Source organism: Silurus aristotelis (genome assembly GCF_946808225.1).
Source record: "Silurus aristotelis genome assembly, chromosome: 2".
NCBI classification, from domain to species: domain Eukaryota; kingdom Metazoa; phylum Chordata; class Actinopteri; order Siluriformes; family Siluridae; genus Silurus; species Silurus aristotelis.
Genome location: NC_139575.1, coordinates 36,077,296 through 36,101,995, shown reverse-complemented (window position 1 = coordinate 36,101,995; position 24,700 = coordinate 36,077,296). Strand labels below are relative to the sequence as shown.

The 24,700-nt window shown below is 37.8% G+C and overlaps 1 protein-coding gene across 2 annotated transcripts in view; it reads right to left on the bottom strand.

The window, feature by feature from the left end:
• The window catches only part of kalrnb (kalirin RhoGEF kinase b), a 71,624-nt gene extending 48,232 nt beyond the window's left edge, over positions 1 to 23,392 (bottom strand). For both annotated transcript variants that reach the window (XR_014530643.1, XM_083523879.1), the window contains exons 1-7: positions 22,664 to 23,392; positions 7,406 to 7,498; positions 7,111 to 7,225; positions 5,765 to 5,957; positions 4,572 to 5,072; positions 2,121 to 2,243; positions 332 to 523 (exon numbers count right to left, since the gene is read on the bottom strand). Coding sequence is in view for 1 of the 2 variants with exons in the window: in XM_083523879.1 (XP_083380005.1) it covers positions 332 to 523; positions 2,121 to 2,243; positions 4,572 to 5,072; positions 5,765 to 5,957; positions 7,111 to 7,225; positions 7,406 to 7,498; positions 22,664 to 22,730 (1,284 nt within the window). In the remaining variant the exon portion in view is untranslated. The remainder of the gene's footprint in view (positions 1 to 331; positions 524 to 2,120; positions 2,244 to 4,571; positions 5,073 to 5,764; positions 5,958 to 7,110; positions 7,226 to 7,405; positions 7,499 to 22,663) is intronic.
• Between the last annotated feature and the right edge of the window lie 1,308 nt (positions 23,393 to 24,700).

Here is a 24,700-nt window from a genome sequence, read left to right as displayed (position 1 = left end):
TGTACGGTGACACAAAGTGGGAATTATTTTTACAGTCACAGCAAATTAAAAACAAATCCAAATTCGCAGATGCAAGCAAACAATAAGTGCACCAAACACATGACAAAGTCACCCGGGCATGAGAGCGCCATTATTTTTTTATTTTATCAACTTAGATTTTGGTTTCAGAATTGGATCACATTGCGAAAAAAGTAACGAAAGAAACACGCAAGGTTTTGGATAAAGAATTTCAGGGCTCAATTTTATTTCTGAGCCAAAATTTTATTGCGAGACATTCGGAAAATCATTAGGTCCGTCCCCTTAAATTAAACATATTAAAACCACAGCTGACCTGCTCAGCTTTCTGGTGGAAAACAGAAGACATGGCCAGGATGGCGCTACGCTCCTCCAAGGATGAGGCAAAGCTCTTCCAGTCCTGATCCAGCTGTGCCGAGACCTGTTGGATCTGATCGGTGGCGTAGTGGCCTGCCTCACACAACCGCGTTGCCACCGAGGCGATCCGCGTGATGTTCACGTAAGCGTTCTGAACAAATATAAAGAGGAAACACAAGCGCTAACTAATAACAGTAATCAAAATCAACTAACAAATTAAAGAAATGCCAAAATAATCTTAATATTTAAATACAAATATGCAAAGGCAAATAGGTGCAAAGTTTTTGCTCTGTATTTAAGATGCTGGACTTCTGATTGGAAGGTCATGAGTTCAAATCTTTTTTACCACCAAGCTGCCATTGTTGAGCTCTTAAGCAAGACCCTTAACCATCAACTGTTCAGTTGTATAAATGAAATAAATGTCTCTAAGATAAAAACGTTTGACAAATGCTGTAAATGTAACCAAAAAAAAAATCATGGATATTAGTTAGCAAAGAAAAAAGATCCAACAAATCATTAACAAATAGGGTTCCATGGGAATTAATGGGAAAATATGGGAATTAATGGGAAAATATGGGAATTGATGGGAAAATATGTCAATTAATGGGAATTTATAGGAACCAACAGGCATTAATAAGAATAAACTGTGAAGTTACAAAGTTGCAGGTAAAAAAATTGGTTAAAAAAATCAGATTTATTACAATTTAAATTGAATTTCTACCAGTTGCTTAAAATCGCTTGCCAGTTTTATGTTATCATACAGAAGTACAGTACTGGTCGAAATTTTGGACACATTACTATTTAAATTATTATATTTTTTAAGCCTAATAAAATTGGTATTGTATATACGTTATTGTTATTATTATTACAATTGTTGTATACAATTAAATCAAAGTCAACAAAGTATTTTTTAAATCGGTATTAGTTTGCATGCATGTCAGCTTATGCCCAAACAAAATGTTTATATTTATGTTTGTACATGATACAGGTTTTATACATTTCCCCAAAGTTCTAATTAATTCCCAAAAATTCAATTTCCAACTTGGAATATTTCCAAAATTCCCAATATGAAGTTATCAAGAAATCTTTTAGTAAAAAATTTGCAACCTACTAACAAATACTGACTAATTCTGTGTCCCAGTACTCGTCAAATCTTTCAAGTTTGTTGGAACTGAGTTAAACAAACCAATCAAATCATCTCACTATGACTAAATTATCCAATTATCAAACAACAAAAACTCGTCCAGCTAAAAAAATGTAAAAAAAAATCCAGTTTATTTAAACTCATGATCCAGCTAATTCATACTAATTAAAGTTACAATCATGCAAATTTTCACTGTTTCAGTACATATTCAGCAAAACATTAAATAACTTAAATTAACGTATTGTTTTAAATTAACGTATTGTCTACATAACTAATTTATTATGCAAATGTTGAAATTCGAACTTATTAATAACAAAGTTAATTCATATTATTTTATAATGTATATACAGTATATTATCCACCCAGGAAAATTATACAATTTAACTAACTGAAACTCAGATACACTTCTATTTATTACATAACTCATCAACACTAACGGCCTCAGGATTATGAAATGTGATCGATAACGCCAATCACTTTACTTTCACAAGCAATTCATCAACTGATTATTGTTAAGATTCCACTGTGCACATATCAGTGTATTATAGATGATGTTTTGCAAACAATGAGATGAGATCACATGCACATGAGATAACAATCCTACCATGGAGTTCATGGCGAAGTGGTCATGCTGCGTCTGAAGGTCGGTGGCGTGCTGGAAGCTCACCCCGATCTCTGTGTGCGTCTGCAAGAACAGCTCCTTGTTGTGCCCAATCCACTCAAACATCTAGAGAGAGAAAGAGAGAGGGAAGGAGGAGAAGAGCGATAGAAAGGTGAAAAAAAGGACAGCACACTCGCTAAGCGGACTCTGAAGTGCTTCCTGTTATGAGGCCATATGGTGATAAACGAGCCTCACAGAGCATAGATTAGCGAGTTGAACCAATCGGGACAAGCGCTTGTGCATAAATATTTACTACAGGACAGACATATTTATTCAACAGCGGATGCTTACAGGAAAATGGTGTTGCTGGTAGACCTTGCATAGACCGCTGTATTCATTTTTACTTTCTGTCCAGTTCTCAGACACATCATTGAGAATTTTGAGGTGTTTTGAGCGGCACATACACTTCAAGAACGGAAGAACATGACTCAAAGTCGACAAAAGATCAGAAAGACCTTCAACAAGCTCAACTCCCAAAAAATTTCAAAATCATTCGGCCACTTGTGCATGATGATCGTCGAAGAACAATCCACATGATCTCACTTCCGCACCAACCCAACTCGTCAGATTTGGCTCCTGCAGACTTCGCCGTCTTCCCTAAAGATGAAGATGCAGCTCAAAGGTCGCCGTTTTGACACCATTGTGGAGATCCGGCGCGAATCGCAGAAGGTGGTTGACGCGCTTCGAAAAAAAGCGTTTCAGGACAAGTGGCAGGAATAATGGGGGTGCTGTATTGCTGCGCAAGGGGACTATTTTAAGGGTGATGGTGTGTAAACATAGATAAATAAAGTCTCCAAACATTTTCATACCACCTTGTATGTATATTTTATAAAACAATTTTTGCTTATTCTTTTGAAGGGCGCCAATAATTTGGAAGCCAACTAGATATCCTTATTATCCTATTCCTTTTGTATGCCCCGAACTCACCACAGGTTTTCTCGCTTCATTCTCACGTCATTCTATCTATTCCTCTCTCACACTGTTTCGTTTCTCATCAATTTTCTCAGGCTGGATGTCAGTGGTGTTCTGGCAATACTGGAGCACAGATGGACCGTGCCGGCAGGACCAATCTCGTGTGAAACTACTGCTCAGTTTGGGTTTAAACGAAGCACAAGCTCACGTACATGAACCAGCGTCTTGGAAGAGCGAAGTGGAGAAACATCAGCGTCATTTAAAATCGAAACAAACCTCGACATTCTTTACTACATTACCTTCCTGCTCTAGTATTTGGAAATGACTCCAGCATGAAATCCTTAACTAAACACTACAGTGTTCCTAAACAGAGAATCATCATTCTATTTAAATTTCATATTCGCCCAATTACTGTGCCACAGGTTGTGTTATAATATGCATCATTACATTAGGCCTTTATTACCCTAATACACAGACACAGAGTTGTAAGATACAATTACATCACCCAGGTTTCCTCATTCTTGATTTATGAGACTGTAAACACGTAATTTGCTCACATGTTTTATAATAAACACAAGCTTACTGATAGGGCTAAATATTCTGCTAGTTTATATCTGTGGGAAGGATCAGTAGCTTAGCGCATAAGATGTTGGACTTCTGATCGGAGAATTGCTCAGCTAATAGTTGCTCCGGATAAGGGCGTCTGCCAAATGCCATAAATGTAAATGTAAATGTAACACAATATTGCTAGTCAATGTAACTAAGGCTAGCTAGCATACAGAAGTTTAAATCTACCCTACAATTTTTTCAAAGGCAAGACAACAAAGAGAAACAGAACAAAAACTCAGAGAATGTTAACATTTCCCTGAGACGTGTTGGGAAGTTACTAAGTAATAACTCCATACACTTAGTATTGCATGCTAACTAAAGTTCCCTGTGCTATACTATTTAACATTCAATTCATACATTTTTGGGGTAAAATAAAAAAGTGAAAATCACACTTTTCTGTCATGCAACAATCTCGAAGTTTTCACAAAAATGTACCATGAAATTTAGCATGATACTGTATTAACAAAATATTGCTCGATTGTGCAGGCCTTAACTAATTGAATTATTAAACTTTTTAATATAAATGCCTTTCATACCATGACATACTTATACAGTCTTGACATAACCCTTTAAAACACAAACAATTATGCACAATAAACTACTATTTAGATGTCCTAATTATAGTTATATTATATATATATATATATATATATATATATATATATATATATATATATATATATATATATATATATATATATATATATATATATAATATATATATATATATATAATATATAATTGAGTCATATTATATAACAAGGGTGCTAAAAATTTACTTATAAATGTGATCCAAGTACCGTACAACCTCAATTAGCCATCCAAAAAAGTTTGCAATTAAATTTTAAATGAAATCATTCTTCTTTCCCTCACCTTTTCAGCGTCCTGCTCGTACAGCCGAAGCTGAAAGCACTGATCCAACTGCTGTTTGCGCTTGTGCCAAGCCTGTAACAAGTGCTGGCGCGCAGACTGCAGTTTGTCCAGCAGGGCGGCGACTCTTGGAACTAGGCTCTGAAAGTCAGGTCCTCCAGACAGTCGTCCGTCCCCACCGTCCCGGATTTTCTGAAGTAGACGTTGCCCTTCGTGCTCCAGCTCATCCACAGGTGCCTTGGTGGCGCTCTTTCTCAGGCGTGCGTGTTCCTCTAGCAGTCTGCGTGCCTCCTCTGTGTCTGCGGCCATCTCCTGGCGTGAAAGAGTCTCCTGAATCTCCTCCAGGCGTGAGAGGAGGTGCAGCGCTCCACATGTGAACTCCTCCAGCGAGACACGCAGCTCCGTCCATTCCACATGGTCGTACTCTAGCGTGCCGTCCAGGTCGGCCGTCAGCTGGGACGGGTCCACCAGTTTGGTGAGGCCCTCCACGGACACCATGCTCGTCTGCGATGAACAACAGAGGTCTGGAGTTAAAGAAAATCTACCACATCTAACCAGTTCAGCTGCTATAATCATATTTATGTCCAGGTTTTTCTGTAGGAACTGTTTTGATAGTATTTCAAAGATTATTTGTGAATGCTTTTGTCAAACCTACATCTGAAAGTTAACTTAACCTTCGTCTTACAGGTGCAGGTAACTTACAGGTAACTACCATCAGCAGTTATACTGTCAGACATGGTCCAGCCATGATTTATTCCTGAGACGTTTATCAAATTCTATAATGATATTTTGCACAAAGGATTAAAACTCTCTATCGAACTTAAATGATGAAGATACATTACAATGAGACCATCATAACTTTAGAAAATCGCAAATTGAGACATGGCCTTGCCTACCCATGAGTCTTAAAAATACTTTGAAAAATACACACTCTAAACCGAGACAACTGAACTCTGACGACCATTGGAGGGAATAAAGCATCTCACAAGGTGTACATCCTGGCAGCGTTCCAATGTATTGTATCGCTTATACGCTGTTATTTTTGCCTCCTGCACAAAAATAAACAAAAATTGTATTTTGTCGTATCGCTATCATCATCGTAAGATAAAAAAAGTCAAACCATTCAGGGAACACCTGTACTAATGTCACACTGTATATTAGAGATGAGCACTTAGTTAGATTTTGCACTTAGAGACCTCAAATGTGAATTTAGCACTGCCGAAGTTAGTCTTTTGCTTCTGCCAGAAGTTGTCTGGTTTGATGATTAGTGCCACGCAGATTTCGGCTGGGAACGCTTCCTGCAACGTCTTCAGCAGCGGCTTAATCAGGTCCCACTTAGAGCCACGCATATCGATGATTACCGTGAAGCCGCGCTTACTAACATCCTCACTGCAGAGACAGACAGGCAGGCAAACAGAGTGTAGTTAAATACCACAAAACTTTCATGAAGCTTGCACAAATAAAACCAATAAAACTCAATCTCCACCAACACACAAAGTGAGAATGTAACTGTGCACTGTTGAGGGTTTAATTGCAGAGAATCACATTTCAATAAAACAATCACAGGCTTTATGTTTTCTACTCCTGCGAGCTGCTAATGTAAATTCACTGTGATTTTATAGATCACAATAAAACTGCTTTGTGTCAGTGCAGTGACAAATAATAATAAAACACCCTGAATATTAAGTTTATAAAAGGCGGCAAAATTAATTGTGTACCGTTACCATGCAGGAGCAAAGTGTTTTTATGTTGCTGGGGGTTTTTTTGAGAAAAACTATAAATATATTTTAATATATATAAAAATATATTTCCCTAGTTATAAAATAATAAAAAATACACTATTTACCACCCGAACAATGGACAGTACTATTTCCTCACTTCTCAAAAGGAGAAAACTAGCTTTTTATCTTAATGTCTTCATTTATGCTAGCTAGATTCAATATTGTTTCGCGGCTAGTCATATAACGCAGCTAAATTTCACTGAGGAAATGAGGGCTAGTTAGCTTTTTAAAGTGCTTAAAGAAAGATTATAACATGCTTATAATGTGTTATAGTGATTTTGGTGCCAATTAGCAGAGCTAGTTATCAATCTATGAGGAGGTATAATTATTAAAAGTGATGGTTTGGAAGCTGTTTTGTTTAAGCAGATGAGAAGTTGAGGCAATAGGACAAAGTAAAAGACTAAAGTGCTGCTCTTTAGATAGACATATTGGTTGTCTTAGGTTTTATACTTGGGATTTCATTGCAAAATAAATTTGAATGTCATTAAAAATCGTCTTTAGCGTGCTACCTGAAGTTCTTTATATTTTTTCTTTCGCCCTCTCGACACGGAAATAAATATCATCCACGACAGCTGCAGTGGCAGACCATCTGCTCACATCAAGTGTCTGATCTCCACATCCTCAAACATGCATTTATTCATTTTCCTAACCACTTCGCACCATCCCACTAGGACACCTGACGGTTCACACTGTTTCCACAGCAGTTCACGTAAGCCGAGCACATGCACTGCAGAGATAAATCTGGACACGGTTCGGAGCACCTGGGCACAGTGGAGAGGTAAGTGACGAGTCTGCGCAGGTCCTCTTGCTTTATTCGGTCGTGGTTGCTGCGAGCCGGGAAGGTCAGGATGGGTCCTCCTCGCTTATCTCTGCCTCCTGAAAGAAAAACACGAGATTTAAGAAACGAAGGATTTCCTGAGGTTAAGCCCCTCAGCTCATTATATGCTCAGGAACATCTCACATCTCAGAGATCAATTCTTTTGCATTAATTAATAGACTTAATAGTTTCATAAAATAGTTTGCATAAAATAAATAGAATTGCGCTCCGGTGCTGACCTGAGACAAAGGCGACTTTTTCCCTCAGAACTGTCAGAACATCAGCAGCTTTTACGCCGTCGTTTCTTAAAGACCCGGCCGAGAGAGAAGGAACTAAGATGTGAGAGGAAAAAGAAGAGAAGGAAAAGAAAACCAGTAGAAGAGTTAGACTGAGACGTGTAATTCAACAACGCATTATTAATTTACACCTAAAATATTAAAAGTCAATCTAAAAGGCCATATTTTTTATAAAAAATGCTCATGTCAGTGTATATTAATGATATACCGTAATTTCCGGACTATTAAGCGCACCCAAATATAAGCTGCACCCACTGAATTTTACAAAGATTTTTATTGTGAACATAAATAGCCGCAGGTGTCTACACTGAAAATAATAAACTTTACACAGGCTTTAACAAAAGACAGTGTCTGTTACACGGTGTAACGGGTGAAATATGTTGTGGCTCCTTTAAGAGCAGAGCGGCATTTTGAGAATTGCCTGCTGCCGCATTTTTCCGGTATTACTGCATGTGTGCAAGACCGAGGAATATGGCCTTATTATTTTCTGATGCTAATTTCTAAGTTTCTTTGACTAACCCGTAACGCTGTTGCCAAGAAAAATAAAAAAAAGCACGAGTTTTTGAAGTGTGTTTGTGGAGATTCTTGTGGTTTGGGTCTCCTACTTTGTGGTAACATTTTGAGGCCGTGCCCCAATACTTTTGTCCATATAGTGCATTAATGTTGTCAGAAAAAAAAGATTGATTCTATTAGGCTTTCATTTGGGTTTGTAACTCTTATTACATTATTTATGTATTCCTATAATGTAATTTCACTGCAATATCTCTGTAGCATATCTACCTCATTAATTAATAAAAAAAATGGTGATTGACTGTTTCCTGTTAAAAGGGAGAATTGCAGATTAAATTTTTTTTAAACGAGCATAAACATGATCAAAAGACAAAACAAGAACAGCAAAGCGAGGTCAAATTCATGAACGCAGACCAAGAAAAACAAGTACCAATCACAGAAGACAAAAGCTAGTCACAAATGTGACAAACAAGACATGATTTAAAAATAAATTAATGTGAAACAGGTACAAAGCAGGCAGTTTTTATGTTCATGTGATGTGCAGTGTCTGACGGGACACACGGGTCCTACGCTGGAGTGGGCGTAACCCTGAAGGTTTGGAAGCACTGTCCTATAGTGCCACTATTTTTTTTTTATTATTAATTATTAGTGCTATTTACAGTTTCACAAATCTTACATAAAGCCTAGTTCAGTGGTGCCGAATCATTAAGGAAATACAATGAATCAAAGCATCACACTTTACCTATAGTTATTTCCTGATATATAATATTGAATATTTCTTTCAAGCCATTTTTGGACAATGTATTGTGTGTTAGAGAAGTGAAGAAAAGAGTGCAGGCAGGGTGAAATGGGTGGAGAAGAGTAATAGCAAGAGTGATTTGTGATTGAAGAGTATCTACAAGAGAGAAAGGGAAAGTTTATAGGACTGTGGTGAGACCTGAGATGTTGTATGGTTTAGAGACAGTGGCATTGAGTAAAAGTCAGAAGGTGGAGCTGGAGGTAGCAGAGCTGAAGATGTTGAGGTTTTCATTGGGAGTGACGACGATAGACAAGATTAGAAATGAGTTTATTAGAGGGAAAGCGCATGTAGGACGTTTTGGAGATAAAGTGAAAGAAGCTCAATTGAGCTTGTGCAGAGGAGAAACATGGAGTATATCGGTAGGGTAATGTTGAGGATGAAGCCACCAGGAAGGAGGAAAAGAGGAAGGCCAAGGAGGAGGTTTATGGATATGTTGAGGGAAGGCATGCAGGTAGGGGCAGATGTAGAGGACAGGGGGGTATGGAGACGGATGATCTGCTGTGGCAACCCCTAAAGGGAGAAACCCAAAAAAGAAGAAGATGGTGTGGAAACGATCATACCAATCTGGCAAACCTGGCTGCCATAATCTTATATTGGGAAAATATGAGCAATTTATGGACATTTGCTGTAAACACTGTTTTCCCTCTCAAACTCAATCCTATGCCTGTAATTTAGTGGGTATAATCCTGACCAGTCACACACACACACACACACACACACACACACACACACACACACACACACACACACACACACACACACACACACACATATACTGCTGACATGTATGAATCTACACTTAGCTAAAGCCAGCCTGCCACACACACAGTCATGTTGAGTGAATAAACCCACTTACGCTGACACACCCACACCCACAAACACCTAAAACACATCCATCTCTCTATCAATCTCTTTCTCTCGCTCTCCTCATCTACTTAGCTCCCCTTGATTTCTCCATTGCAGATTACATAAACTATTTAACTTGAAGAAGGAGGCTGTTCCTGAACATGACATGTTAAATCTACTGAGAAACAGATGCTTTCAGCTGATCCTGTGGGACACCACAGAGCATTTTACACACACACAGGCTCTGTGATTTACCACCGTGTCACCCGCAATATCTCTACACGCAAACATGTCCTCTCTGTGCACTTGGGTTCGCACCTGCCTCTGCTTCTCCTCTGACGCTCACCTCCACTTTAAATCGTTCCGAGATATCGAAAGAAGACGTGCATTCACAGTTATTTACAAAGGTAGATGTGAAGATGAACTAATCAGTAACCCTCAAGAATTAGCACAAAGTGGTGACAATATAAAGCTTCAATGGAAACTCTTTAATCATGTAACTGCACATACACTACATGAACAAAAGTATTTGGACACCTGAGTTTCCAGCTATATGTGTTTCTTCCTGTTACCATAAATTTAGAGGCACACGATTGTATAGAATTCTGTTTTCCCTTCACTTGAACTTGGAGACATAAACCTGTTTCAGCATGACAATGCCCATGTGCACAAAGCCAACTCCATTAAGAAATGCTTTGCATGGGTTGTAGAGGTAGATCTCCTGCTATAAAGTTCTGATCTCAACCCTATTAAACACTTTTGGGATGAATGTGAACGCTGACTGCACGCCAGACCTCCTCATCTCACTTACATCAGTACCTGACTTTACAAACACCTTTGTGGCAGAATGACCTTTGTGTACAGATACACAGCAACAAAATGCAGTTTAGTATCTACCAGAGGTGCAAATAGTAGCAATTTTGCAGAAGTGCAGATAAATATGCAAATATACGTAAAGCATGTAATATATAAGTGCATATATGTGCAGCAAATAAATATAAAGGCTCTGGGCAGAGTAAAATGTGTAGAAGAGAATGTGGGATATAAAAATTTACAATATGTGATATATGTACATTGTATATATATTCATTGTACAAAAGTTAAACATATTGTATATACAGATTTTATCTTGATATGAGCATAATCTAGCATATACAATGAATTATATTTAGGATAATTGAATAGAATGATTAAATAGAATAATAGTATATACAAAATTATATAGAATGATCAGAGTGATCAGATGGTGATTACTGCAGAAGAATATTGACTAAACAAAAAATGTAAAACTTCACTAAAAGACTAACACAATAAAATATATTTAAATAAGAAGATGAATCTGAGCCTAGGATGCCTGTAATCATCAAATTAATGACCACAATTCTGGTAACAATATGTCAGGCGGAAGAACGTGCCCGAAACCGAAGTGCAGTCAACGAACGATGTTTAATGAAGTAACACAGGGCAAAAGCAGAAAATGGCAAACCAGAGTATAGGTCCAGTTTTAGTGATTCCTGGTAAAGTCAAGGAACAGACAGCAAGAGACTCAAAGAGCTAAACAGAGTCCCGTAACTATGAAACCAAGCTTCTACACGTAGTGACGGTAGCTTGGGTAGTCCAGCAGTGTTCGTCAGCCTAAACTGTAGAACGGCAATGTACTTGGTGGGGAATGGAGGTTATATAGCCTGGAGGCTGATGAGCTCCAGGTGTAGATGATTAGTACGTAGGAGAGCTGCTTGGAGTGATAGGTGGGTTTTGTGAAGGTGTGGCTGGTGGATCCCTGACACAATATGACTTCCACCGTTATAAAATAGCACTTGATCCAGCGCACATTTTTGCTTTAAAAAAATTATGAATTTGTCATTACATTAATCTGACACAGGTTCCTAATTCGAGCTGATGTTGCACTGCACAATTACTAAATAGTCTGTTACATCTGATGACTAAATACTGATGTACACTTAGCTCTAAACATTACACTTTTTTATCAGCGGGCCAATACATAGTGTATACGCTACATCCAGTGTAGCATTTAGTACTGTTGAGTAAACGTTTGTTAAGCTAATTCTGTTATTTTGCAAGAAAAAAACATTTCAAAAAACAACAAATTTTTTAATTATTGAGTTTTCAAGCCTAAGATCAATCTCTAAAGTGAGCCTAAATGTAAAACGCCAAAGGAAGTGAACACGAAAGATTAGAACAGTCTAATGTGATATGCAGACACACAAACACATTGAAACACAATTTTCTATAGTTTATACCTCTTTGGATGATCATATGACAGCTCACAAGACACATTTTCACTGGATGAGGTGACCTTTTTGGGGAATAACTTAAATTACTTGACAGAAATATAAAGCAGGCATATCGTGTGCCAGAGTTTCTCCACTACGTCCAGACTTATCGATTTACACCATGCTTATGTGGCAGTCTGTACCGTAGAGCAACCATGGATTTGTAATTTGATGCATGAAGAATCCAATGCTATATACAGAAGGAATATTTCCACAAGCATAGAAGTTCCTAGCTATGAGTTTCATTCATAAAACCAGTCCATTAACCTCCACTTGGGCACTTTACTAGAAACTTGTACAGCTACACAAGCCAATGATGTGGCACAAACACAACTCATAACATCAAGCAGATGGGGGTCAAGAGTCAGTTATGTTCTCATCAAACATCAGACTGGGTGGGAAAATGAGATTTCAGTAATGTCAACTATGTCATTGACAAACAAATTGGTTTGACTATTTTAGAAACTGCAGGTCTCTTCGTAAGCAGAAAAGCATCTCAGACAACAACAAATCTAACCTGGACCTGACTGGGCTAAAAACAGCAGAAGACCATGTCAGGTTCTACAGCCAAAAACCAGAACCTGATTAAAAAAACATAAAGCACCAACTCTCTACACCTTAAAACTTAAAAAATATATGCATGTTTTTTCAGTTTCAGAGACTATTACATAAAAAGGCAGAAGTCCAAGAATTTCTAATAAAGTGGCCGACTGATCTATGTAATTTTACATGACAGAATTGAAATTACCGGCTGATGCAATCCAGGCTGTGGAATGATCTTATAAATGAAATCCCAATCCACAAAGTAATATTAAAAAAAAATAATAATTAAATGAGAATGAATTAATACACTACCTTTTCAAAGCTCACTGTTCTTAAATAGGTCTAACACATTACTTTGATTGCATTGTTAAACTAAACTCAAAAACATAAGGTTTAAATGTTGATGTTATTTGATTTTTTGGACTCCTGGTGGTCCACACTTTGAGAGTCACTGCTCTGGACCATTTTCAGGCTTTTAGAGGTCACAGGACTTTTACCACTTGAATCCTCTGTGTTTTCAAGTGTCTTTAAAATCAGACCCTAAGCCAACTACTGCTAGCCTTGCAAATACAACCCCTGGGCTTTAACCCCATGGAACACTCACTGGATTCTTTGGACCGTAACATCTGTAGACGGTATGACCCTCTGAGTGTTAACAGCCAGCAACTTTATCAGGACCTTTTGTAGGAATGGGAGCACATCCAACAACTGCATTTTCATTGGGTCACTGGCTCTGTGTCAGAGAAACCGAGTAGCAGCCGGCTGCCAAAAAAGCTCACATGACATGCTGAAGGAGTGCCGAGATCCCTTCTACTCTTTTCATATAGTTATTGCTGTTTTTTACATAATTTTAACGAGGTTTAAATGTTGGTGGTGGGAGGGGAGTGAAGGAAATGTAGGAATATTATAATATCTTATAATATTACAATAAATGAGAAGTGGAAAAAACCTGAAACATTGCACTAGTGAGGCAGTCGGCTTGGTGGAGCATTAGCCAAGAAATTTCAACCAGCTTTCATTTGCCTTTCACTTATTTTCTCTTCCGATTTACCAACAGCACTTACTCCTGTGACTTGATAAAGGAATATTTTTGCCGCTTACCATTTAAATCGTGTTAGACAGGAAATTCACACCTACTTCTCTGCAATGCCTGGAGGGCTAGCACATGCGCTAATGGGTCTAACAGAAAGAACAAGGTGAGGAAAATTATTCAATTACACGTACCCGGCGCTCCCATTCCCATCCTCCACTCCTGCTAGCACACAACACACATATACAGGTCGAGAAGTAGTGGTAACGCATTATGGTGCCTATGTCTCCCCATAAATTGGAGTTATAATGTAGGTTTATTATATATATAGATAAAAATGTAGGAAATCTTTGATAAAAATCAGCTTAGTGACCAGTAAAAGAAAAATGTACGTACACTGACTCCAAAATATTTTTTACTTTATATACATACTTTACTATATATTCTGTTTAATATACTGCAAATACACACTAACATGTTTCACAGACATTCCAAATAAATAAATATAACTATAAGTGGATAAAAGTATCCTTTGACAAAAAAGGGACAATGTCTAGGAAATGTATGTGGTATAACAGGAAGAAAACCATATTTGGAAGCATTTGGTATTGCATTTAGTATAAATATAATTTCTTTCACCTACTAACCACCAATGCCAACTAATGTACCTGATGTACTTGTGATGTGATGTACTTGTGAGTATGCTCTTAGCATTGTTGATCTAAATTGTCACATGTGCGTACTAAATCATATACTTACGCTTTGAATTAAAGAAGTTAATACAACATATCCTGACAAGTAATAAAAACAGCAAAAAAACTCATCCATCAGCAAAAAAGTAGATCTGGCAACCCCGGAGAGCCCCAACAGTTAGCAACTCACTGATACATTGACCAGTGAATACAAAGTGCTGTATCAATAATTCATAATAATGGCATGAATCACATTTTATGAATACGTCATCATGTTGTAGGAGAGGAAACGATCAAAGTACAGTGGTGTGAGCTGCAATAACCCCATACACATACATGGAGCACATGGAGCCTTTCATGATGAAAAACATGATCAATGGACAGGAAAAGCTCTTAGAGAGAGGAAAAACTTCCCATGTTACAGGATCACAATGCACCAGAAGAACAACAAAAAACCTCCCAGGAGGCCTGAGAAATGGGCTGCTCTCCGTAATCACCAAAATGAAACCAATCACGGCAAGGCGCTGCCAAATGGCTGTGCGAATCCGACTCCAGTCAAGGACCGCCGGAATAAACCTCTGACCCACAGGTGCACTACACCCTCCTCTATTCAAAGTCTGAGAACAATAGCTGGCACTGGCCTTGTGTTAGTGTACAGCGTTGTGCTTTTGTGTGAGTGTGTGTGTGTGTGTGTGTGTGTGTGGGGAAGAGAGAGAGAGAGAGAGAGAGAGAAAGAGAGAAAGAGAGAGAGAGAGAGAGAGAGAGAGAGAGAGAGAGAGAGAGAGAGAGAGAGAGAGAGGGAGGGAGGGAGGGAGGGAGGGAGGGTATGGCATATAGAACATGGGATCAGAACTTGAAAAAAGCCAGAAATGAGCTGAATTAAATGATATTAGTAGAAATGATGTTGATGAAGTCATTTAAAGGTTCATGAGCACATGTATATCATAAGTAATTTTTTAATTAATTCTTAGTAAAAAAAAAAAATTCTAAAAAAATCATTTATTTAACTTTTTTTTACACAGGAAATCTGTAGAATGGGGTTTCCATTTTGTCTATTTACAGTTGCTATAACATAAGTGGTAACAGGAATAAATCTTTTTTTGCTGAGGTTTTAAAATAACAAATGTAACCACCAATGGGTAAAAAGGACGTGTCATACTTTATTAAACACTAAATTGTACTTGTTGGCAATTTGCTGCAAAGTATTTGAGTATAGGTAAAAGTATTTTAGTAGTCTTTTTTGGCTTCTTTTTTAGTTTTACTATGTATCAAAGATATAAGCAACTTTAACTCTCTACACAACTACATTTATGATTGAATATATGGACTTTTAACTCCTCTATTTTTAAATTGAGAATGAGTGTTATCAATTCCATATTGTGCGACAGCTTCATCTGTTGTGACTGATTTATTTTGCAGAAAAGGCGATATTTACTTTCATTTTATTTGTCCATTAATTACTAATAATTCTTCTACTTCGTAAAATGATACTGTCAATTTATTTGTTAATTGAAGATCCCTTTTTATAATATTGCCTTACGACCTATATTCAATCAGTCTTTTACTCAAGTCATATTGGAATTGGTGACTTTTACACTTTTGCTCAAGTATGATTTTCAGCTGCTCTTTACACCTCTGGTTTTCTGTGGTATAAGAGATAAACACTTGCTGTTTCAGGTAAAAAAAATCAACCTTGCGTCTAGACGAACCACGGTTGTTGATTATTTTACCAACGACAGCTCATGAGTATTTTGTTCCTTATTCGTCAAAATTATTAATAAAAATCCTGCTTATTATGTCAAACCCAGAAAGGTCTGGTGATCAGTGCTTCATCATCCACCCACTGACCATGACCGCAGAGCATCAGAAAAGTCCTGAAATAATGACATCAATCATATTTCAGAGTCCATAAATACTTCGGAAATTGATTTCACCATCTCCCAGAATGAAGATCTTGGCAACAGTTGCTACAGCAACACTTCTGACCCTGAGCCACGGGGCTGAGAGAAATCCTGTCTGCGTTTTAGAATATGTGTGTTTCTCCGCCCCTCCAGACTGCAATTCAGGAGCCATCATTTAATCTGATGTGTAATAATGCATGGTGGTGGCTTTCCTTGTGTGCCACCGTTAAGCCGTGTGTTCACTACGGATGCGGTAAAAATGCTGCTTTGTAGTCTAGATGTTGAGAACATGATGAATGAAATGAAACAAGAGACTGTAAGGTAGATACTGTACAAATCCTCTGGGACGTTACAATCCAATTAGAGAGAGAGAGCAGGAAGTAAACCACCCCCAAAAAAAAAAAAAAAAAAAAAAGATTCTAGATCATGTTCTGGATTGTTCTGACATTCCTAATTTTCAAGATGAAAATAAATGCAGCAAACCAAAAAAAAACTGAAAACACACTCATCTCAATCATCTGGAATAAAAACCCTGGCACTGGAGACTCCTTCCATAAAAGTTCAATCTAATTACAGAGAGCTTTCAAATATTACATTTACATTTACAGTTGCGGCATTTAGCAGACGCCCTTATCCAGAGCGACGTACAAAAGTGCTTTCAGTCTCTAGCAATGAATAAATCTACACTGGTACACAAGATTACAAATTGAAAGTGCTAATTTTAAATTTTTTTAATGGCTGTATATTTTTCGTATCATTTTTACTTACATTAAATTTATAATTTGAATATTTATATATGTATATTTTTACACTTGTTACATTACAACACATAATTAATATTAATCCATGTATTACTACATAAATCACACTGTGCTAGTCTATGTGAATTAACTTTTACTATGGAAGCGACAATGTATTAGGACAGTTTCTATAGTGCTTGAATGTAAACCATTATCTGACCAATCGGAAGAAAGAGTTTAAATCTAGTACCCTTTGTAAATATGAGCGAAGGAGGTTTTTAATATTGTCTTTATTGTTTAATCTTTTGATTGTATTTTCTATAAAAATGGGCCGAACCAAAAAAAGTTCCAAAGTTTTTGCTATTTTCCTATAGCCAATTGCCAATTTAACAACTTTTTGCTGCACATCAAGACTAAGAAACATAGTTTTCCAATTTGCCACAATCCATTTCAAATCAGCCTTGGCCCAGAGAAAACGCCTGCACTTCTGGATCATGTTTAGATATGGCTTCTTTTGACCTATAGAGTTTGATTTTGCCCATTATCTTATTTTTACCGCTGTGGAACCGGAAATCATGGTTGAACAATTGCATGTTCCTACTCCTCCCTACTCCCATTTTCCCTATAAAAAAATACAAGGAAGTATGCTTTCTTTAAATTAAATAAAATTATGAAGAAAAATTTTCCAGAATTGTTTTCAGCTGAACATCAAGATATCTTTGTATTTCCAAATCGAACTGTTTCCATATTCCTATCTGCATCCATGATAGTTATCAGGAAAAAAAAACACACCGCCTTATCTTAAAAAAACTGTCTGAGAGTTCATTCCAGTCTATCTGCAGTGAAATCTGGATCTGTTGCCCTTTATTACAACAGAACGGACCAAATGCTAACGTCAGTCCTATTCAGGTCCTGACTGATTCTCGTGTTTACATGATCCATTGTAAGGAAACTGTGGCTTCCTTCGGGGACGTAGGCTGCATATTTAATCGAGCATTGTCTCTTACATTCTCTTGGAATTAGAGACACTTTTGGACACCCTTAAAGCACATTCTCGACACATTTAGGAAAAAACATAAACATGTGAGTGAAAGATAATGAGATTTTTCACACTGGACCACAGAGCCTCGGGCATACAAAAGCACAAAAATGGGCAATGTACAATATTATCTAGCTGACTTGATCTTCAGAAGCAGTGTAATTTTTGCATTTTGCAGCCATTTACAGCACCAGGAAACAGATTACTGTCTGTGACACATTTACTCTGTGTAGTAGGTAATCCATGGGAAAAGCCCGTATAAATATAAGCAGCTTAACCTTTGGGGTTTCCAGGCCACATATCTGGCAACTCCAGCGAACGCTGAGCGATAGCCAAATTCAATTACTTGTAAAATAAACGTATTCCCCCTGTTGCGCAATTGGCAAAAACAGCAATCCGAGCCGAAGGTGATGGATAAATATGAACTCAAAATGCATGAAGGCATTAATGGTGTAATCTCTGTACTCCCGAGAGCAGCACCTCAAGAAAGCGGAAAGGGAATCGATCACAATTTGCATATTAGTGACATGAATATTAAAGTAAGGCACACAAAATGACAAAACACTAACTAGATTCACACATTGCGAAAACTAATTTCCATATTATGCAGCACATACTATACATATATACATACATATACAACACTAGAGTTTTCAATATAACTTAATACAGCGCACAAATTTGATAATAAGTTAATTTTTTTGCAATCAGAGCATCCAGGTATCATTCCTCAGCTACTGATCAGATTAATTGTATTAATTAATTGACTAATTCAATTATAGGATCTGATTTAAACTAAGATCACTGAACTACAAAAGATAAATGCTGATATCATGGATAAAAAAAAAACAGGGCTACATTTTGGGAGTAAACAGACCCAATTTTTAAGTTCAGTAACAATACTCATGCTGCACCCAATGTCCTTGTAAACCCCATACTTCATATTCGATACTCCAGATTAAATTACATCTGCCTAGACCATCAAGTGGCTGCTATGATACAGGAAAGTGACATCATATAGTATTGTATATGATATACACAATGTAGCAGCATAGCACAATACTTCCACCCTAATTATATAACATGTAATGTGATATAATGTAATTTCCTAAATATTATTTTATTCAATGAATTCACAAATTTTTATTCGTTTATGATGCAGTCGTAAACCATCCATGAAACCAGTATCATTCCGTTAGAGCAGCTTTTTACCTGGTTCTCGCCCTTGAACTTAATCCAAAAATGAAATGTAACTTTCATGTGTTAAAAAAACCTACAGTCAAGATGCCACACTGACACTGGAGACTCTTCATAAAGGATGATAACAGGGTATAAGCACAATGATAAATATTAATAAATAATAATTTCATATGTATTGAGATCAGCGTGTGTTCTTTTTTTTTCTAAATGAATCAACAGCTAAGGAAACAGAATCAGGAATTCATATGCTATAAATGTATGTCATACTTTATACATTGAAAATAGACACAAAATGGAGTTAATGCTCACCATGTTCCACCGTTCTGATTATTCTGTTTATGTGGGCAAAGTGAAACTTGTGTAGGAATCTCCACTTCCCCAGATCAACCTTCCACTGGACTAATTTCCCCCAAGTTACGAATACAGTGAAAAACAGGAAGTACACATAGGTACAGTATGGGTTCGTGTTTATGGAGCCAAGAGCACAGAAAACAATGTGTAAAGAATAAAATGTCTGTCCACATCTGTCTGTACTCTCTGATGTGATTGAGTATCCATCCAACCTCACACTCTGACACACTCTGATCTACTGATCCAGAAAAGCACGCTCAGCAGCCTCTGAGCTGCTTTTCAGGAGGAGGAAAAAAAACAATTATAAAGGACACCTGAGTTGTTTAGATGTTTGACCCGATTCTGCATCGACGCGTCCGTTCTCCGATAATGTGAATCACTGAAATTTACACATAACAACACTTACACATAAAGCTTGAAATATTTCTCTCTCTCTTACTGCCACTGCATCGGGATTAACTGCGATCACTAAACATGAACAAACGACTGATCCTGGACGTGCGGTGAATGCAAGCCCAACCCTGAAGCGCCTGCTTATGCTTCGTGCTGTGAACAAGCTCATCTGATGAACACACACTGTGTATTATAGGCCCCCTGATTTCTGCAACGTTCAGCCTCACAGGTGGGTGTAGGAGCTTTTCCAGGACAGCAGCATGAGCAGATATGAGAATGCAGAAACAAGTGTGTACACAAAAACACACAACCCCCCCCCCCCCCCCCACCCGCCACCCCCACCAACACCACACACACACACACACACACACACACACACACACACACAAATACAGTATATGTACAACCACAGAGTGCATTAACTACACACATTCCTCAATGCACAAGTTGTTTGCAAAGGTTTTTGGAGCCAAACCAATCTATAAATTCCTAATAAATTTCCAAAAAAATCGATTATTATTATATTTATTCTATTTTAATTATTAGCATTGCCTCATTTTCTTTGTGTTTACAAACACCTCTTACCACAGTGCCATAAATTACCAAGCATGTTCATGGCACACCTGGTTTACATTTAGCCCCACCCATGCAATCCATAAAAGGCAACGCTCACAGCGAGCTGAAAACAAAATGATGGCTATATGTGTTTCTGCCTTTCGTCTTCCAGTAATGCAGCTGAGCCACCGCAGTTGACAATAAAATAAATAATTGTTGCTTAAAATGAAAACTGATGAAAATTTTGGCTCAATTTTGGCTTCGAACATTTCAAGCAAAATATTTTCACAAAACGTTTCCATAATAAAAAAAAAACTAAATACGCAATACAAACTTGACATACAAATACAATACAAACTGTATAATATATATACAGAATATATAAGCTTGCAGTAACTATACTATTTTATACAAATCCTATAGAAATTCACATTAGTGAGTCAATTAACAAATTCAATCACGAATACGGTCATATGGATATAAATGTTTTTCTGGACTAGCTAGATTTTTAAGAAAACCACATCTTTAACAGGGGAAGAAAAACAGCTTTAAATAGCGAAAACAAATAAATACATTAATTAATTTGTTTCTGGACAAAGGAAACCCACTGACAGGAATGTATTTGTACACATAAAAAAGTTACATTAATACGCATGCATCTACACCTTTTTTTTTTTTTTACTGAATATAAAGAAATTATTTTCTTTTGAATAACCTACCAGGGATATGAACAAATTTGATTTAAGTTTAAGAGTTATTTGAGATGTTGTCATTTGGATAGAAGCATGATGAAGGTCAACCTGAAGCGTGCCTGTCTAGTGCTCAGTGCTCGCTGTAGTGAAATGCTCCTGAATGACTCCTGCTCGCTTTACTGTTCCTGACTTGCAGATACCTTTGTGTGTGCGCAATTCACAGCTCTTAATTACCACGCAAAACTGTTCTGTTCATTCGAGTTCACCTTCACACTCTGCGTTTACACACAGTGACATCTTTACTGTAGGACTCACAGTTATTCTCGTATATACTACTTGTATTGTAGGAAGATGCTGTGATTTGGTCTCGAAATAAACATCCCAATCGCTGTCATTTTGGGTTTATTAGCACAATGTACACTTCGTTGGCATAGTAGTGTTTGGTATCGAATGCTGGTAAAAGAGCATTTTTGTACAAGTGGATGTACGAGTTTGGAATCGCAAACGTTCCATATACCGGTACGAGTACTAATGCATACCTACAGCTGTGTGCCTTAAGACATAGTTCACACATTGTTCACACTAATATTCTTACTCAAATGCAAACCTCCACACACATTTGCAGACGGACAAGGGGAAAATGTCTTATCCAGGAGCTTTGACTAAGATGAGATGTCAAATGCACCCAAGCATCTGCTGGGTAGGATGTAGAGAACTGGGTCAGGGTTAAGGATTACAGTACAGTCAAGAGCCACAGAATCTGAGATACTAGAGTTGGAATAAAGCAAACTAGGCTTGGCTTCGTTTTCTCACATATACAGATTGATGGAAATGCCGTAATCGTATCACGTAATGATTTTTCTAGGGATGCACGTTAAGCCATGATGAGAAGGTTTGTGATGTTTAGTCACATGATTTACCATGAACCAGTATTATCAGAGGTTCGGTATCCTATCGTGTAGCTCAACACCAAGCCCAGATCGCTTCAAATACTACAATTCTAGGCATCACGATGATCGAGGAGGTGGTCGCCGTTCGGTGGGAATCAACAGGCTTCGGAAAGATGCATCAATGTCATGGCCGACAAAAGGCAGCCACTCCCGGCGTGCAGGAGAGCAACATCGACAGTGAAGTAGCAGGTGCACGGACAACCAACAACCCACGCCAGGGCGAGACCGGTGGCCTGTAGAGCTCTCTTCATGTTTTGCATGCAGTGAAGATGCACAGACAGTTGGACAGACAGACAGAATTCCAGAGCATCTCAAGTCTCCATCCAGCATCATCAGAAAGAGAGCATGTGGGAGGAACATGGCTGGTGCTTCTACTGAAGCAATGTAGGAGGATGGTAGAGTGGAGACATTTACAGCACAGGGTGTGCCATGAAATCTTATACATATCAAATGGGGATTATTAACACACACACACACACACACACACACACACACACACACACACACACACACACACACACAAGGTAATGAGAAACCCACAACCACCACACTTAATGTCATTTCAACAAAAGCATTTTGGGTTCAATTGGACAAAAGAGCCTCCACACACTCCACACACACACACACACACACACACACACACACACACACATCCACCCAGCCCACCTGTCTTGAAAAACGGGTCCGTATCCGCTTCATTCGGTCCTTCTTCAGCTGCCTCGGCAGAATTCATGGTCGTATTATTCTCCTGTACAGGTTCTAAATGGCAGAGCGGATTTCTACACACACTCTGATGTTGTGCAGCCCATCTGGAAGCTCTCGGTGGCCGCAGTTTCCTCCTGCCTTCTTCTTCTCCTTCTTCCTTCTTTACTACAGAAAGCGGTTCCTCACCGGGCGCTATTGTTCGTGTGACAGGCGGCTGCTGCTGCTGCTGCTGCTGCTGCTGCTGTTGATGGTGGTGATGATTGTGGTGGTTGTTGATGATGATGATGATGATGATGATGATGATGATGATCCACTCGCACACAATCCCAAACCGTTTAGAACGACGCAGATCGGCTCTGGTTCCTCGTGCCACACATCCTTTATGTACTAGCGCGTGCACTGGCGGTGCTTCCCCGTTACCGACGGTCTTACAATGGCACCGTGCGCGCGCGCGCGCGCGCGCTCGCGCTCCAACGTTCGGGGTAGACGAGGGGAAAAGCGCGCGGATGGCCGCTTGAATTATAATAATTATAATAATAACAAGCTTATAATAATGATTATATATTTGAATAAATCAATAAATAATAACACGTTACAATGCAAAAAAAAAAATAGCGTGCGTCCAGGGATGCACGCTCAAACGGCTCCTAATAATGGGGTGTGCTTAAGTGTGTGTGTGTGTGTGTGTGTGTGTGTGTGTGCAAAGAGAGGCCGACTCCCCCCACTCAGCATCAATACGCTCCCTTCTGACTTGTTTAATGCTTCACAGAGCATCAGAGGTTCTTTGGACCAGGATGGTGAGCATCTGCAAGCACACACAAAATATGGTTTCAATATTTATTTGAAATAAAAGATTTATAACAAAATCTGTATAAAACAATTACAGATTTCTTAAATAAATAATTAATAATTATAATAATAATAAAAAGAAGAAGAAGAAAAAATAATAATATCCAGTATTTCCAAATTGATTTTCTTGAGTTTATAGTTAAATAAGCTCAAATAAAATTTAACAAATAGAAACAAGCTGTTTCTTTTTTCTTTTTTTTTTTTTTTTACTAAAAAGTATTTAAAAAAAATTATGAAGTATTATATTTATTATTTTTTTTTTAATGAAAAATATTTCATATACTTATTCGTCATCTGGGATCCTGTAAACTCCACATTCCAATGAGCAAAGCACCAGCTGAAAGACATAAACTGTATTCTATATGGCAAAAGTAATAAAGATGTCCTTTCAATCTACTTTACATGAAGTACATTTTATTAGACTTTTTATTTATATGTATTACTCTTAGTGGGCGTGTCCTGATCCATTGACGCCCCTCCCACCGATTTCCCCGCCCCCACGATTCTTCATCGAAACCTGGTTTCTTGAGATCTGTGGCATGCTTGTGAACATGCTTTGTTTTGTTGTTCCTAGAAGTTCAATCTTGCAAGGCGAAGTTTACCAGGAAATCCCTGCTTCCTGTCATTCATGGTCACCTTCTTTTTTTTTTTTTTTTTACCGGAAGCAAGATCTGACTTCAAACTAATCTAGTCTAAATAAAAGTCAATATATACATACACACATATATATACACATATACATTAGAACATTTATCATTTTATAACAACATTCAAAACGTTCTATTGTAATAAAAAGCGAAGACAGTAAAATATCGCCCCCTAGTGGACAAGAACTAAATGCATGCATTTTTTCAGGGTCTCCTTGTTCAATAAACTTGATATATAGAATGCGTGCATGTTTGAGTGGGCGTGTCTTTTAGCACATATGCAGGAACGTATGGGATTCAAATATAAAAGGAAAATGATATACTATACTTTTGTATTCTGCAGTTTGAAAGCCAGCTTTCAACATGTTCTGTATTAATATACAATGTTGAACAATAAAAATAAAGGAAAAAACCCTGAATACGAAGGTGTATCCAAACTTTTGGCTGGTACTGTAAACTAGCTTGAAATGATTTCTGAGAGAGTTTACCTTTATTTTTAATT